This window comes from Mytilus californianus, unplaced genomic scaffold, assembly GCF_021869535.1.
Source record: "Mytilus californianus isolate M0D057914Y unplaced genomic scaffold, xbMytCali1.0.p SCAF_4, whole genome shotgun sequence".
NCBI classification, from domain to species: domain Eukaryota; kingdom Metazoa; phylum Mollusca; class Bivalvia; order Mytilida; family Mytilidae; genus Mytilus; species Mytilus californianus.
The window spans coordinates 52,727,475-52,743,068 of NW_026262690.1; the positions used below are offsets into that span (position 1 = coordinate 52,727,475).

At 32.5% G+C, this 15,594-nt stretch overlaps 1 protein-coding gene across 3 annotated transcripts in view; it reads right to left on the reverse strand.

The window, feature by feature from the left end:
• LOC127738234 (uncharacterized) overlaps nucleotides 1-15,594 on the reverse strand; it is a 43,462-nt gene that overhangs the window by 13,323 nt on the left and 14,545 nt on the right. For 2 of the 3 annotated variants that reach the window (XM_052249408.1, XM_052249409.1), the window contains exons 3-6: nucleotides 14,491-14,663; nucleotides 13,815-13,935; nucleotides 10,807-10,879; nucleotides 7,936-7,974 (exon numbers count right to left, since the gene is read on the reverse strand). In XM_052249408.1, coding sequence (XP_052105368.1) covers nucleotides 7,936-7,974; nucleotides 10,807-10,879; nucleotides 13,815-13,935; nucleotides 14,491-14,663 — 406 coding nt within the window. The remainder of the gene's footprint in view (nucleotides 1-7,935; nucleotides 7,975-10,806; nucleotides 10,880-13,814; nucleotides 13,936-14,490; nucleotides 14,664-15,594) is intronic. The other variant, XM_052249410.1, reaches the window with a different exon arrangement.

Genomic DNA, 15,594 nt, shown 5'->3' on the forward strand with positions numbered 1-15,594 from the left:
TCAAATACTAGAAAATGAATATAACCCTTTATACATCTGTATCGTCAGAAGCATTTTGCTAATTTGTAAGGTTGCATGATTTCAAATCAGCATGATAGTTTTGGAGTTTTACTTTTTTGGTCTCGAGCATCTGTGAAGAGACATTTATTGTCAAAATGCGCACCTTGTGCCGTAAAATTGGTACCGTTGATGTTATTAAGTGAGCTTGCTTTCAAGTGACAGCTAACATTCTCACGATTAGATTTTTTATGTTTGTACCTGTGTTTTTGTTATCTATTATATAATTAGTTAAAGGGGCACTAGCTGTCAAATTCATGCTAACCGATTTGACTCAAATTCTCATATTTGATTTATAACAATGTAAAACATTTATCCAAAGTATAAAAAGTCTAAAATAAACAATTTACAGGGCATTGGCTCGAGAATATGTAACTTCGTTTCGTGTGTATTTAAGTCTAGACGCCATCTAATTAACTATCGCGTTGACCTCCGAAAACCTCCGATGGTCATATAAGCGATATAAACATAAATATAGATATAAATAGAAAGTGGACTTTCCAAACAACTAAAAATTGTGGAACTGCATATCAATATCGAAAAAGAACACATAAGTAACTTTTAAACTTTTTGGGATAAAGCAAATTGAATATTCTGTATGAAGTTGCACAACTACATGATGCAAATAGATATCGAAAAAAAAGAATAATTTGACTTTAAATATTCCAAACATGTCCTGCGAATTTTCTTTAAAAATGGTATGTTACAGTTCAGTTTTATTGGTTTAAAACTTAAAGTTCTGTTTTATTAATTTAAAATTCATAAGGGTTCACTGAATTCCTGTTTACTGTATGAATCATACAAGTGTATTTTTATAATGTAATACAAAACATGGAAAACTTAAGTTTTTTATGCACAATCCATTCACGACGTCACGCTTACTTTTTGGTGCTTTTTTCATGAAGATTCATCTATTCAAACTGAAAGGACGAATTCGGTGACAGTCTTTAAATTTTAAATCAATAAAACGGAACTTTTATCCGATTTGCTAAATTTCGTTAAAGGGACACTAGCTGTCAAATTCATGTTCACCGATTTGACTCAAATTCTCATATTTGATTTATAACAATATAAAACATTTATCCAAACTATTAAATGTCTAAAATAAACAGTTAACAGGACATGGGCATGATAACACGTAGCTTCGTTTCGTGTGTATTTTAGTCTAGACGCCATCTAATTAACTACCGAGTTGACCTCCAAAGTCATCCGATGACCATATTAGCGATGTAAACATGAATAAAGATATAAATAGATTAAGCAAACGCGTGCTATTGAATTTTTCTAGGTCTGTTTAATTTCATATTATAGATTAAAAATATATGTTAATCATCGTTTTTACCTGTATAAGAATGATGTTTTGTGGATCGAATCAGTCAATCAAATGATTTACCTTTGTTTCACTTTCAATGTTGACATTCTCTCCCTTTAAATAACTCAACGCGCACAATGCATGCGTTATCAATCTCTAGCTTAGGGGTTAAATTGAAGTTCACATGAATACGGATTCAATAAGGTCGAATTATTCACTTGCAAGTGAATAATTCATCATTAATGTTTCTTAGCTTATTTTGAAAAAATTAAACCATATTGGCCGCTTAAAGCGAATTATTATTTCACTATTTCACTTTCATTAATGATTGATTGAACAAAAAAAAATCATATTTTAAATTTTTATATATCTCGTAGCTAGTGCCCCTTTATGAGTAAAATGCTCTCCTTGTACTGATTTTTGTATGCTCTTTTCTGTACACTTTGTTAGCTCACTAATCGATATTTTATTGGGAGATCTGAACTAGAGGCTTTAAAAAGTCCGTGCCGCTCACCTAGCTATAAGTATATCTTCAACAATGATCACTCTCTTACAGTGTAGACTAGAATACGACTCATGACTAAAATCCCTTTTTTGTATTGCTGGTATTTTTTTTCTGTTTACAGTTTGTCACTGTCTTTAGTTTTAGGGCAAACACACACAAAAAGAGTAAACAAATCGTCATTTAAGACCAATTACTCTTATGAGAATACAACTGACAATCTTTGCGGAACTGTTTGCAGATCTCTTGTCTTGTTTTTAAAAACAAAAAATAGAAGGCAAAAACGCAAAACAAAATGATAAAAATCATCATTGAAGGGCAATAACTACCGGTATAAGGAGTTGACTATCAATTTCAACCATGTTGACTCATTTGTAGATCATGTCTCTCTGGTCATTTTTGCTATTCAAATTCTATCTATCTATCTATTATAGTTTTTCACTAAAAAGACAAACAAGCAAAAAATTAGTAAAAGTTGTATGTTGTTGACAATAACACCAATAAAGAGTCGACGAAAGATCTCGGGCTATGTTGGAATTATTTATGGATCATGCATGCAGATCATATTTGCTATCATAACTTTTTCTCTATCTGTTATAGTTTTTTAAATAATAAGCAAAAATGATCAATATTGTTTATCTTCTTAATCATATTAATTACGTGTTATAGTGTTCTTTTTATTTGTCTTTGTATATTTTTAACCTTTACTGTTTAGTCCATTTTTGGTAATATACTTTCGGCGTGGCTCAGTATTTATACATCCCACCAATGTGTTATTTTGCTATTGTCATTTTCGTTTTCTTGTTTTCATTTTTGCTCATGTACTTTGTCTATAGAGTGTCTATATGCTATTGGTGTTTTTCTTTGTTGAAATAGTTATTTGTTTTTATAGTAATTAAGATCATTACACAATGTTTACTGCTGTACCCCAATTTTTGACATTTTTACCTATTATATATAAATAAGAAGATGTGATATGAGTGCCAATGAGACAACTATACATCCAAGTCACAATGTATAAAAAGTAAAAAATTATAGGTCAAAGTACGGCCTTCAACACGGAGCCTTGGCTCACACCGAACAGCAAGCTATAAAGGGCCCCAGAATGACTAGTGTAAAACAATTCAAACAGGAAAACCAACGGTCTAATCTATATAAAAAACGAGAAACGAGAAACACTTATGAACCACCCAACAAACGACAACCACTGAACAACAGGCTCCTGACTTAGGACAGGCGCATACAAATGCAGCGGGTTTAAACGTTTTAAAAGGCGCCAACCTTCACCCTAACCTGATATAGTAGTGTAACATTACAACATTTATTATGTCTGTTTGTCTTGCTCACACATAATTGTCAATATAATGGAATTCTATGCGACTGTCGTACAAGTGAGAGATATAGCTAGCTGTAAAACCTGGTTTAATCCACCATTTTCTAATTGAGGAAATGCCTGTACCAAGTCAGGAATATGACAGTTGTTTTCCATTGGTTTGATGTGTATGAGCTTTTGATTTTGCCATTTGATAAAGGACTTTCCGTTTTGAATTTCTCTTGGAGTTATTTTACTTTTTTTGATAAAATTTGTCATATAAGGACAATAACTCTTATGAAATGTCGTCTGACAAATTTGATGTGAATAGACAGTAGGTAGATCTCAACACTTTGAGCATTTTTGCCCGTGTCAGATATTCTCTATCTCTAGCGTTTATCAAGACAGAATTTGTACTTTACCCCTATGTTGTATTTTTAGCCATGTCGACCATGTTGGTGGACAGGCCATACATTTCTCGAATGAGATATACACAGGATGATTGTGGCCATGTTTGGTTTTCATTGGTCCAGTAGTTTCAGAGAAGCTTTTGTAAAAGTTAACGCACGAAGACGACGGACGACGACTACGACAAACGCCATGTGATGAGAAATTAAGAATGTGTAACTTCTGGACCAAGTGAGCTAAAAACTCCGCTGCATGTTCATGTACCTATCACATGTGACCTGATTAATAGTCAACGGTTTAATGATCAACGTTTAGATTTCATGCTTATGTATGTTACTCAAAAAGTTCATGTTACAGATTCACTATAATGCGCCCATAAGATGTGCGTATCTATTTGTCAGAGGTCATTTGACATCTAGTGACCCCATCAGACGAGTACACATTCACTAGACCAAATGTAATCCTTTTCATTCAGTGTGTGATAAACTGACCTAAGCATGAAACTTAAAGTTGATAACTGAACCATATGAAAAGGGTCAATAGCAGGGGATCCCTGTTTGTAGCATATGCATACTTTACATGAATGAGACTAGTCACCGGATTTATACATGCCTGAGCAACATAACGGGTGCCACATTTGGAACAGAAGCTGTGTACCCTTCCGGAGCACCTGAGATTACCCCCGGTTTTTTGGTGGGTTTCATGTTTCTATATATTTAGTTTTCGATGTAGTGTTTTGTGGACTTATTCGTCTTTTCGTCGTTTTTTGCAATGGCGTTGTCAGTTTTTCTTCGACGTAGGAGTTTTGAATGTTTTCTTTGTATCTTCCGCCTCTGTTTTTCACAATTATTCTACAAACATGTATTCACTAAAAAATGACAGAAGACACAGAGGACATTCAAAATTCATTAAGTCGAGGAAAAGCAGCCAAAACCATGACCAGATAATGGAACAACGAAAAGACAAACAACAGTCTACAAAACACTAGACAGAAAACTAAAGAATCAAAACACGATTGAATTAATTAGTGAACACAGTCAACATCTCCGGTTAGAATAGATATGTGTCACCATTTGCGACATTAATTACAAACGAGACAAAATCATATAAAAACACTTTGTTCATAACACCTGAAACAAAATAAGTTATTCAAGCTAATATCAGATTATAACATGTCAATTTTTCAGATCAGATGTATAATACATCTGATATGAAAAATGACATGTTATGATCTTTTTATCATATGCTTTAACAATGGAGAGAAAAACACAGTTTCATATATTGATCCTTTTTAGTTGTTCTCAAGTAAAAGTTCAAAAAGTGAAAAGTTTACGGACGACGGACGCCAAATGTAAAACATCCGATATGAAATATTTCTGTCATATGCCACAACAGAGGAGAAAAATAACAGTATAAAGTATTTTTATATTCACGATAAAAAAAAATCAACAAAACAAAATGAACACTGTTTGGAAAAGTCAGCATTTGTAAAGTAACTTTCTAAATTATGCTGGAAACTTTGAAAAATGCATTTATTGTATAATTTGTTTGCATTTTACATAATACATTTTCCTGTTTCCTTATATATATTTGTACCCTACTTTGTTATGTTTTTCACTGAAAACGTACCATTGAGATGTACTTTCCGGAATTTGCCGAGTAACGCCGGAATGCCATGCGATAACGTTACGGAAAGGCATGCGATAATAGCCGGAAGCAGTTGATAAATTTTTCATATCAGCCCGCTAAGCACCATTTCGGTAAATATGGAATTCACGTAAATTTAATGCTATTATCATACTGTAAAATTTATAAGTTATTTACTCCAAGTATATGATAAATGTTTTATTGAACACTTAACAAGTCAGTAAATTGTTAACACGTGTGTAGTGTTTTGATTGTAACTCACTGCTTGATATTTTAAATGGGCTTATATTGCCCTGACATAACGAATATAAAAAATCAATTTCACTGGTTTAATACTTTCCAAGTGGTTTGCTGGATTTTAAATCGAAAAGTTCCCCAACACATCTGAGATGTCAATGTACGACTTAGACAAAGGCACAATCAGATTAAGATTTATATTTTAAAATGTTTAATTTGATATAGATAAAAAGACCCTCCCCCCCTTTTTTTTAGCAAATTTTCCCAATTGTAAAAAATATATTCCATTCCATAAATGATTAAATAATCTTTACGGGCGTTGCATGAAAATTAAATCGCCAACAGTGTGCATATTGATAATCCTAGTTATGCGGTGTTTTGAACAAATACAAATCAACAATCTTGTATTACATTCATTTGTAACATAAATTGGCACAATTGCAGATAATGTTTGATATCATATCAAGTAGAATGGAATTAAGCAAGATATTGTTTGACTGCTACAAAATGCAATACTTAAAAATGCAAATCATGCATTAAGAGTAATATTTCTTATAACCCAAGTCTAATGGTGTCGTCTATGTTAATTGCCCTTAACCTTATTTTCATTGAATAATGAATTTCAGGTGTCAGTATTTTTTTGCGTTTAGACGAGTTTCGCAGAAGTAATCTGAATCTGATATCGATCGCCGGTTCAATAGTCAAATGAATGTTTAGATTTTATGCTTAAATCATTTTATGCCCCACATACGATAGTAGTAGGGGCATTATGTTTTCTGGTCTGTGCGTCCGTTCGTTCGTCCGTCCGTCAGTCCGTCCGTCTGTCCCGCTTCAGGTTGAAGTTTTTGGTCAAGGTAGTTTTTGATGAAGTTGAAGTCCAATCAACTTGAAACTTAGTACACATATTTCCTATGATATGATCTTTCTAATTTTAATGTCAAATTAGAGCTTTGACCCCCAATTTCACGGTCCACTGAACATAGAAAATGATAGTGTGAGTGGGGCATCCGTGTACTATGGACACATTCTTGTTTCAGTTGTTATGATCAATTATTCAACTATATTTGTTCAATAATATGGTTGAAAGGTGAACATGCCTGTCTGACAGGAGTAATCTCTTTTCCTTTTTTCCAAGGTTAGAAAATCAACACTAAGTTTTCACTCTTAAATCATTTTTTCATTAAGCTTAATTTGTCTATAAAAGACCTAAAAGATTAACTTGACTGCCTTTTTTTCATGGTGCAATGGTAACATTTTGCTCTTTAGTCAGTTTTGTATTTACTATGAGAAATAAGTTATCTGTAAATGGAATATAGAATGGCAGCAATGTGTCTAACAGTAGTCACCACACCTTACATTTGTAGGTTCTTCGGACGGTTAGTAATTAACGTCATGTTATTCTATTGATGTAATTTTCACATATATGTACTATAAGTTAAAGTTCAAGATATATATTTTGACTATTGGATGTTTGAAGAATACTTGAAAATTTTCACATATGAATAACAAGGGAAAAGTTTTCAGTCAGTATTTCAGTTACCTTGAGAAATAGGTCAACAATTTTTGGTCTATAAAATCAGTTACTGTGACTTGACTGTAAGTGTTGCTCTCCATCTATTACAGTTTATTCAAAATTCTGACCAAATTGCAATTTGTTTTATTAAACCAAACTGTTCAACTGGTCAGAAATTCTAACAAACTGCAGTCAAGTTATGAAAGTGCAAGGTGATAAAATAAAGCGTACTTACAATCCTATTAGACTTTAATTCCACATTTTTTTAGCAGATCAAAGATTACTATCTATCACCTTTCGAATGGCTATTACAATAAAAGAATTTATAGAAATTCTTATAAATATTTTCATAATATCAATGAAGTAGAATTAAAGTCTAATAGGTGTGTAAGTATGCTTTACTTTATCACCTTGCACTTTCAAAACTTGACTGTGATTTTCTACAGCAATTTGTTAAGATTTCTGACCAGTTGAACAGTTTGGTTTGATAAAACAAATTGCAATTTGGTCAGAATTTTTAATAAATTGCTATAGGTGGAGAGCAACACTAACAGTCAAGTCACAGTAAAAGGGAAAATATCTTTTTGGCTTGGGTATCTTTTTCAGGACTGGAAATCTGTGCTTGTGTACGTTTAGTACTATGAGTATCAATTCACATTAGTTTGGTCTATACGTTAGGTGCATACGTCTGTTTGGTAAGGGCCACCAAATAAAAGGCATACTTGTATCATTTATGATTCATTATTAAGTTTTAAGTGTTTTTGATACATGTATATACAACTTTATTCCAAAGACTTTCAAAATATTTTTTCAGTTATAGTCAATAAAGCAGGTAAAACATTGCAGAACTTCTGTTACATAATAGCTCAAAACGTTTAAATCTAATCTAACATAAAAAAGTGTGTTTATGGCTAGGATTAAGATGCTAAAAAAGCAAAACAACTTACCAAGATCGATTTCGATATCAGAATCATTGTATTTTTCATCTGAAAGCCAATGAATTTAACGCAAAAAGAATGAAATAAGTTGTTTCCTTTAACCAATGAGTATAACCAAAAACAGATAGATTAAATACACTTATGTCGGTTTTAAAGAGGTGCAAGAACTTTATTAAATATGATAAGGCCACTTTTTGGTCCACTGAATTTTAAAATAAAAAAAAGTATTATAAATCTACCTAATAGCATCCATCAGATGGTAATAAGACATGAGTCTGTCGGACATTTATTTTTATATTTTTTTAATTTTGTCTTACATATTGGCATTAGGACCTCAAACTTCTTACATTAAGAGCAAAACAGATACAAAATATATTTTACAACGATCTTTAATGTGTGTGAACTATCTTTTAAGGCAATTTAAAAGATGTTGCTCATATATATTTTGACAAAAAATATGCGTTAAATGGTTAATTTAGATCAAATACGATATTTCGACATGCTTATGGCGTCATGGTGACACCACGAGTCGTCTTTGTGCACGAAAGTGTTCAGATTATATTAACCTGTTCAATTACCAATACAGTTTTTAAATATTTCTAGAGAATTGAGAACTGCGAAATTGAATTACTTTGTAAATATTAATTGTATGCACAGTGTATTCCCTTTCTGTGTAGAAGTTCTTATTATAAGCATGAATAAGAAAATATTCAGGTATATATAAACAGTTCAAAGCCAACAATATGTTTTTATATACTGCCGTTGAGTTTACTTTTACTTAATTTTTACTTTATCGGGAAAGTGTGTGTATGTCATTATGTTATACTGCAGTTGTTTTCTCAGGGGCGGATTCAAGCGGGGGCGTGGCCGGCGTGCGCCCCCCCCTAAAATTTGCAAAGCATGGTTTGTCCTCAGCTTAATAAAGAATATTTCAATAATCTTACCTCAAAAAACATTTAAGTTTGCCCCCCCCCCCTAAACTAAAATCCTGGATCCGCCCCTGTTTCTAGTCGTTCCTTTGGTATATATAGTCGAGCGTTTGATTTTGTCAAGTTTTATGGACTTCCTCGTTTTTGAATTTATCTTAGGGTTCGGTAATGTTGTGAACACAATTTTACTAGTATCGTGATTTCCTTATTTCATATTTGTCATACATTTAATTTATTTTTGGTATTGCTAGTTATATCTCAAATTATTTGATTATAGGGTTAAATCTATGTTTAACTACACGCGAATATAAATACAGAGGACTTTTGCGTAAAGTTTTTGATATAATAGATCTTAAGTTTACACTAGGGAGGTTTATATTGCCTTGACCGTGTTTGGCACAACTTTTTGGAATTTTCGGTTTTTGATGCTCTTCAACTTCGTATTTGATTTAGCCTTTCAACTGTTTCGATCGCCAATAACAAGTCTTTTGTAGGCGAAATGCGCGACCGGCGAACCAAAGTAAGTGCTTAGTATTTTTGATGGTGTAGAACACACAACACTTCAACAAACTGGTCGATGCGTGAACAAATTCAATCACAACTAATATTCGCACTTTTCTATAAATCATGTCAGTGAATTTGTCGAATTTACACAAATTGTGTGAAATTTCTAGAAATTCATTTTTTTTTTAATATTATAATACTTAAATTATAATATATTATGGAAATTCTACATTTTGTTTATTTGATAAGTAACTTTTAATGAATTTTGTAGTGATTTCCCGTTTCCATCTTTTTCAGCCTGGAACAGATCTCACTTTTTATTGTGTAATACGAACATATCGTTTATCAAGTATCAACTAAAATATAGCATAGCAATACCATTTAAAAAATAGTTTATTATTTTTTATATTTGAATAGGAATAGAGCAAAAATTTATTATTCGCCCGATCCGTAGGAGGTCTGTCCGTCCGTTCATCCGTCTCGTGAAAATTTCGTCGCATTTAATAAAAAAAACTTCAACCCAAAGCTTCATAAAATTTGTTATATGGCTTCATGTGAGAATGCTATAACGTGTGAAACGGTTTCAGATTCGTCGCTCATTACCTTTCTTAACATTCTTAATATTCTTAACATAATAGCCATTATCTGCTCTTTGGCCGGGTTGTTGTCTCTTTGACATATTCCCCATTTCCATTCTCAATTTTATGTATGAAATTTTCTTCGCATTTTTCTAGGGAGTAAACATGATAGCTTCCTAAAATTTGTTATCAGCCGTCAGGTCAGCATGTTATACTGTATGACACAGATTCATATTCATTCCTCAACAACTTCCTGTGTATCGAATACTTATTATTCTAACACATACAGGTCAAGCATGAAATTTCGTTGCATTTTTCTTGGGAACTACAAATTAGAACTTCCTGAAATTTGTCACCACTCTTCATGTGTACATCCTTTACTTTGTAATGCGTTTTTCATATTCATTTTTCGTCAACTTACTGATAACCAAAAACTTAAAGCGGGGTATCGATAGTGAGCAATAGCCATCATTTCTACTCGTTAATTCTTCATTAAAAGAGAGGCGAAAGATATTTAAGGAATATTTTAACAAACAAGTCGAGACAAACTGACAACGTCATGGCAAAAAACGAAAAAAGACCAAAAGACAAACAACCCGTCGTGTTGCTCATGTAAGTACAAATTCGGTGATATGTCTGATTCGGTGATGACACATTCGAGCAAAAGAGGACTAGATTGTGGTTACGACAATTGGAACATATACGTCGTCATCTGTGAAACAGATATTCTATAGCGGTCAACCAACTCGTGAAGGCGTCCGTAAAAATAGGTCAGATAAGTAAAATGATTGTTTTGTTTTTTTTATTCAGCAGCCATTATTGTTTTACAGATCATATTTGACTAAGTGCTGTAAAAATATAATTCTTACCTCTAGTTCTCATGACTGTTATGCAGATTTCATATATAGCAGTTTTACCATTACTATCTTGTCGGTCTACGATCTGTTGGTGAAAGGATTCAAAAATGCATGTAATGGTTGGTGTATTAACAGAAATTCTTTCGAATGAACGTTCAAAACTAATTTACTCGAAGAATACAAAAATATACACGTAAAATAACTCTAAGCATCAGAAAACTAGCTGTCTGTTCAATAAGCTTTCGAGTACGACATTTAAGGTGGTACCAAATACCTTGACTGAAATAAATTTGGCTCGTTTAATTTTCATAAAATCTAACAAAATATTTACTTTGATCCTTTGACAAAAATATAAAAATTTCAAAAAAACTTGAACCACACACTTTATCGGAAAAATTTCATTGGATATATAGCAGTTTGACAAACACTAATTTTGATCATTGAGAAGCTTAATATTACCTTAACAATAGAACGTGATTAAAACGTTCAGCTGATTTTAACAGAGTTATCTCCCTGTGGTGTTAGTTACCACCTTAAGAGACAGACAAGAGTGAGAAAAGTAATAGGATACCAGCTGGGAAAAAGAAAAAATATAAATCGAAGAAAGACCAACAACATTATTGTCATAAAGAAAAATATAATATTTAACACACCACACAGAAAATTAAACAAGATTGAGCACACTGAAATGTCCATATTACGTAATTTCGTAAGAACCATAAAATCAGAAAACCAGTAAGCCTGTAGTGAATAACTCCACCAATGATCTTTCGAAAGACCCAATACTACTAGGTAATGCTTCGGAGAAAAAAATGCAAATATATCTTAGATCGATCGAGAAAAAAGGTAAAACAACAAAAATACAGAACTCCAAGGAAAATTCAAATCAGAAAGTCCCTTATCAAGTGGCAAAATCAAAAACTAAAAACACACTAAACCAATGGAAAACAACTGTCATATTCCTGACTTGGTACAGACATTTCTTTGTGTAGAAAATGGTGGATTAAACCTGGTTTTATAGCTAGCTAAACCTCTCACTTGTATGACAGTCGCATACAATTCCATTATATTGACAACAATGTGTGAACAAAACAAACAGACATAATAGGTAAAAATGTCAAAAATAGGGGTACAGCAGTCAACATTGTGTTAAAATCTTAATCACTATAAAAACCAACAAGTATGTCAACAAAGAAAAACAAAATGGCATATAGACAAAGCACATAAGCAAAAATGAAAGACAAGTATACAAAAAATGACCACAGCATAACAACACTATGGCAGGTTGCACAAGTACCTAGCCACGACAAAAGGATACTACCAAAAAAATGGACTAAACAGTAAAGGTTAATGATTTACAAAGACAAATAAAAGAACACTATAACACGTAACTAAGATGATAAATAACGTCAGTACCTAGAATCTATACTTCAAGACCATCATGTATTATTTGTGAAGTTGATACGGAATATTTATCAACAAGGGTTGGTATCTTCCGATAAACTTTTTTAGAAAAAGGACGAGACGTTCTTTGACATAACTCTGGTTCATCAACCTTCTGCTCAGACACTGGTGACGTTTTATAAAGTCTGAGTAGCAGCTGCAAGCTCTTGAATACCGAATGAGTGGGGAAATGCATATCCCATATGCAGGTGAAATTGGTATATTGCTACTAAGGTTGGGGAAATTGATAATTTCAAAATTAAAATCGTCTCGTTTGTCATAGATTCTGGTACTGAGATGACCGCTTATGTCAAATTCTAGGTATAAGTCTAAAAATGAGGTGGAGGAAGCCGTGTCTGCTGTTTCTTTAATTTCTAGTTCTGGAGGATATATTAATGGAACCCAATCAGAAAAGTTTGGATTTTTAATTAATGGAAAAAACATCATCAATATATCTGAATGTGAAATTAAATGATCTGGCTTCTTTGATCTTCTTGTTTTTGACATTGTCAAGTGTCTGAAGGAACTCCGACTCGTTTGAACATAAGAAGAGGTCGGCAAGGAGAGGCGCACAGTTCGTTCCCATAGGAATACCGACAATTTGTTGAACAAGTCTACCTCCAAATTCAACAAATATGTTGTCAATAAGAAACTCCAGCATACTGATCACTTGTTCCTCTGTATAGCATGTTTTACTTTTTCACTATTAACAAAATATGCCGTAAGAAAGAGTATGGAATACTGTATTTGTTGGTAAATTTTAACTCTTACGTGCGTTTCTATATGAAAATAAGGAGAGGTTATATGATTGCCAATGAGACAACTATCCACTAAAGTTCAAATGAAGTGCATGCAAGCAATTATAGGCAACCATACTGCCTTCAACAATGAGAAAAATCCATTCTGTATAGTCGGCTATAACGGGCCTAGACATGAAAAATATGAAACAATTAAAAAAATTGAGAAAACTAACGGCCTTATTTATAAAAAAACCAAATTACGAAAAACAAATATGACAGACATAAACCAACGACAACCTCTGAACTAAATGTTCCTGACTTGGGGTGGGAACATATAGAATTTGGCGGGGTTAAACATGTTTGAAGGCGCCAATCCTCGCCCTTGCTTGGGACAGTGGTGTAACGGCAAAACACAAAAAAAAACTATACAAAACAATAAACGAAAAACAAATGAGAAACAGCAAAAAACGACAACCACTCAATTACAGGTTTCAATGTAGCATGGGAGAAATTCAATGCTACAAAAACATCTTGTTTAACCCCACCACGTTTATATTTCTTTGTTATTACAGGGCGGATATCAGTGATTGTCTTTGTTATGTGTTTTGACGTTTTATTCTTTATCGAAAGTAGTGTTGGTGGCAGATCTCCTGCAGTATTTGTTAAATGCATTCACAACTTGATTACGATATGTGTGATTTAAAGCTTGGCCTTTGGTAAAGATTCTTGTGAAATGTTGAAACCTTTGGATTTCCTATGTAATTTTTATGTTCTGGTAAATGTTGTTTGCTGTCATGAAGTACACACCACAGTCTCCTTTTAATAGTATTCACTTACCAGAGAAAGGTCATCTTCATTGTCTGACGTAAACAGAAGGTATTTCAAAGTCTCTAGCACTATCCAATGGTTCCAGTAGATAACTAACTTTTTGTTGATTGCCAGCAGTCGATCCATATTGCTGAATAATTTATTTTAAAGAATAATAGTCGTTTTATAAATTGTGTAACTAGACTGGCCATCACATTCTTTATTGAGACCTATGTTCCTTAATGTTTGCATCATTCGATCATACTATTGAATTCGTTATTATCTACATAGTCATCAGTGAAATATAATTAAAAACTTCAACAAAGCAGGAAGCAAAGACAAGGCAAATATAAAATATTGCGACACATTCTCTTTTCGTTCTTTTCTTCGTGTAAATTCTTTGATTTTCTCCTAGATAAGGCGCCAACCTCCATAAAATTACAGAAATAAGTTTGTATTTCTCTTTTGAATTGTTACATCTAAAAATGTTATCCCGAGGTCTTTCATATTTTACCATAAGGTATGGGTTATTCTCATTGATGACGGCCGTATGGTGGCCTGTAATTTATTTCCACTATTGATATTTGATGGACAGAGGTCTCATTGGCATTCATTATATAAATACAAGATCATAAAATTAATCGACAATAGTATTCTTCTTTTTATAAGTGGATTTATCAAACTAGTACGTTTCTGTCGTACATACCTTAGTTTTATGTCAAGAGGACTTTTTAAACTGTCAGATTTCTCAATAAAGTGACCCTTTGCAGTTGTGTGGAGAGAAAGTTCCAATGGTTCTACGACTGTATTTGATGGTTCAATAAAAATTTGTGATTTGATGTCTTCTGTTACATCTAGACTTTGTGTACAAGATTCCTCCTATTAAATTGTTCAAAACACAGAAAACAAATTAAACAATGCAAGAAGTTTGAATCATGTCTACACATTGAAAATAAACGATTGCAATTATAAGACAAATACACATGTATTCGAATTTTTAAACTGCGTAATACTTCTTGGTAACTATAATAATAATAGTTTGTAATGCTATCTTATATACAAGGAAACTTTAAATATTAAATCACGTAATTTCCTACCATAACAGAACTTATTTTATATACGATAGAAGTATCCTCTTTAAAAAAAGAATTGATAAAAAGTATCTATGAGTATAGGGGAAATATTTTCCATAAAGTAAACTGCATTTATTCAATATCTAATAAATTCAAGTATTTTTGTAAAATACCAGGTATATGTTGTTAGGCTGTTTTTAAAGTTACATCGTTTAGTAATATTGTTTAAATGAAACACCTTCCAAAAGGCAAAATAAGTCATGTCAAATATCTCAGATACCTACCTCTTCCATTATGCAATTATCCGATATGTTTTTTCAAACACATCCTCTTCATTGTTATATCAACATGATAAAGTACAAAAAGTTTAAGTAGGTTCTTGTTCGAAAAGTAAACATTACCAGTGATTCTTTTCAAAACAATCTTAGGAGTGAAAATACTCTTTAAGCTATAAACAATTCAGCATAACGTACGACCAATTTTGATTGTATTATTAAGATTGCTTTGTAAAACGAGCAGCAGCTGCTGTTTTGTCTGAACACTTGAAAAGTTCAGTTATATACTACACAACAACATTATATTATGACAAGTAATGCACGGTGACCTATAATTATTAACTTCTATGTCATTTGGTCTCTGGTGTCTCATTGGCAATTATACCACATCTTCTTATTTTTATGTCACTTCAGGTCAAACTTTAGTGTATGAACCGTATGTCCACAACCTACATAATCATC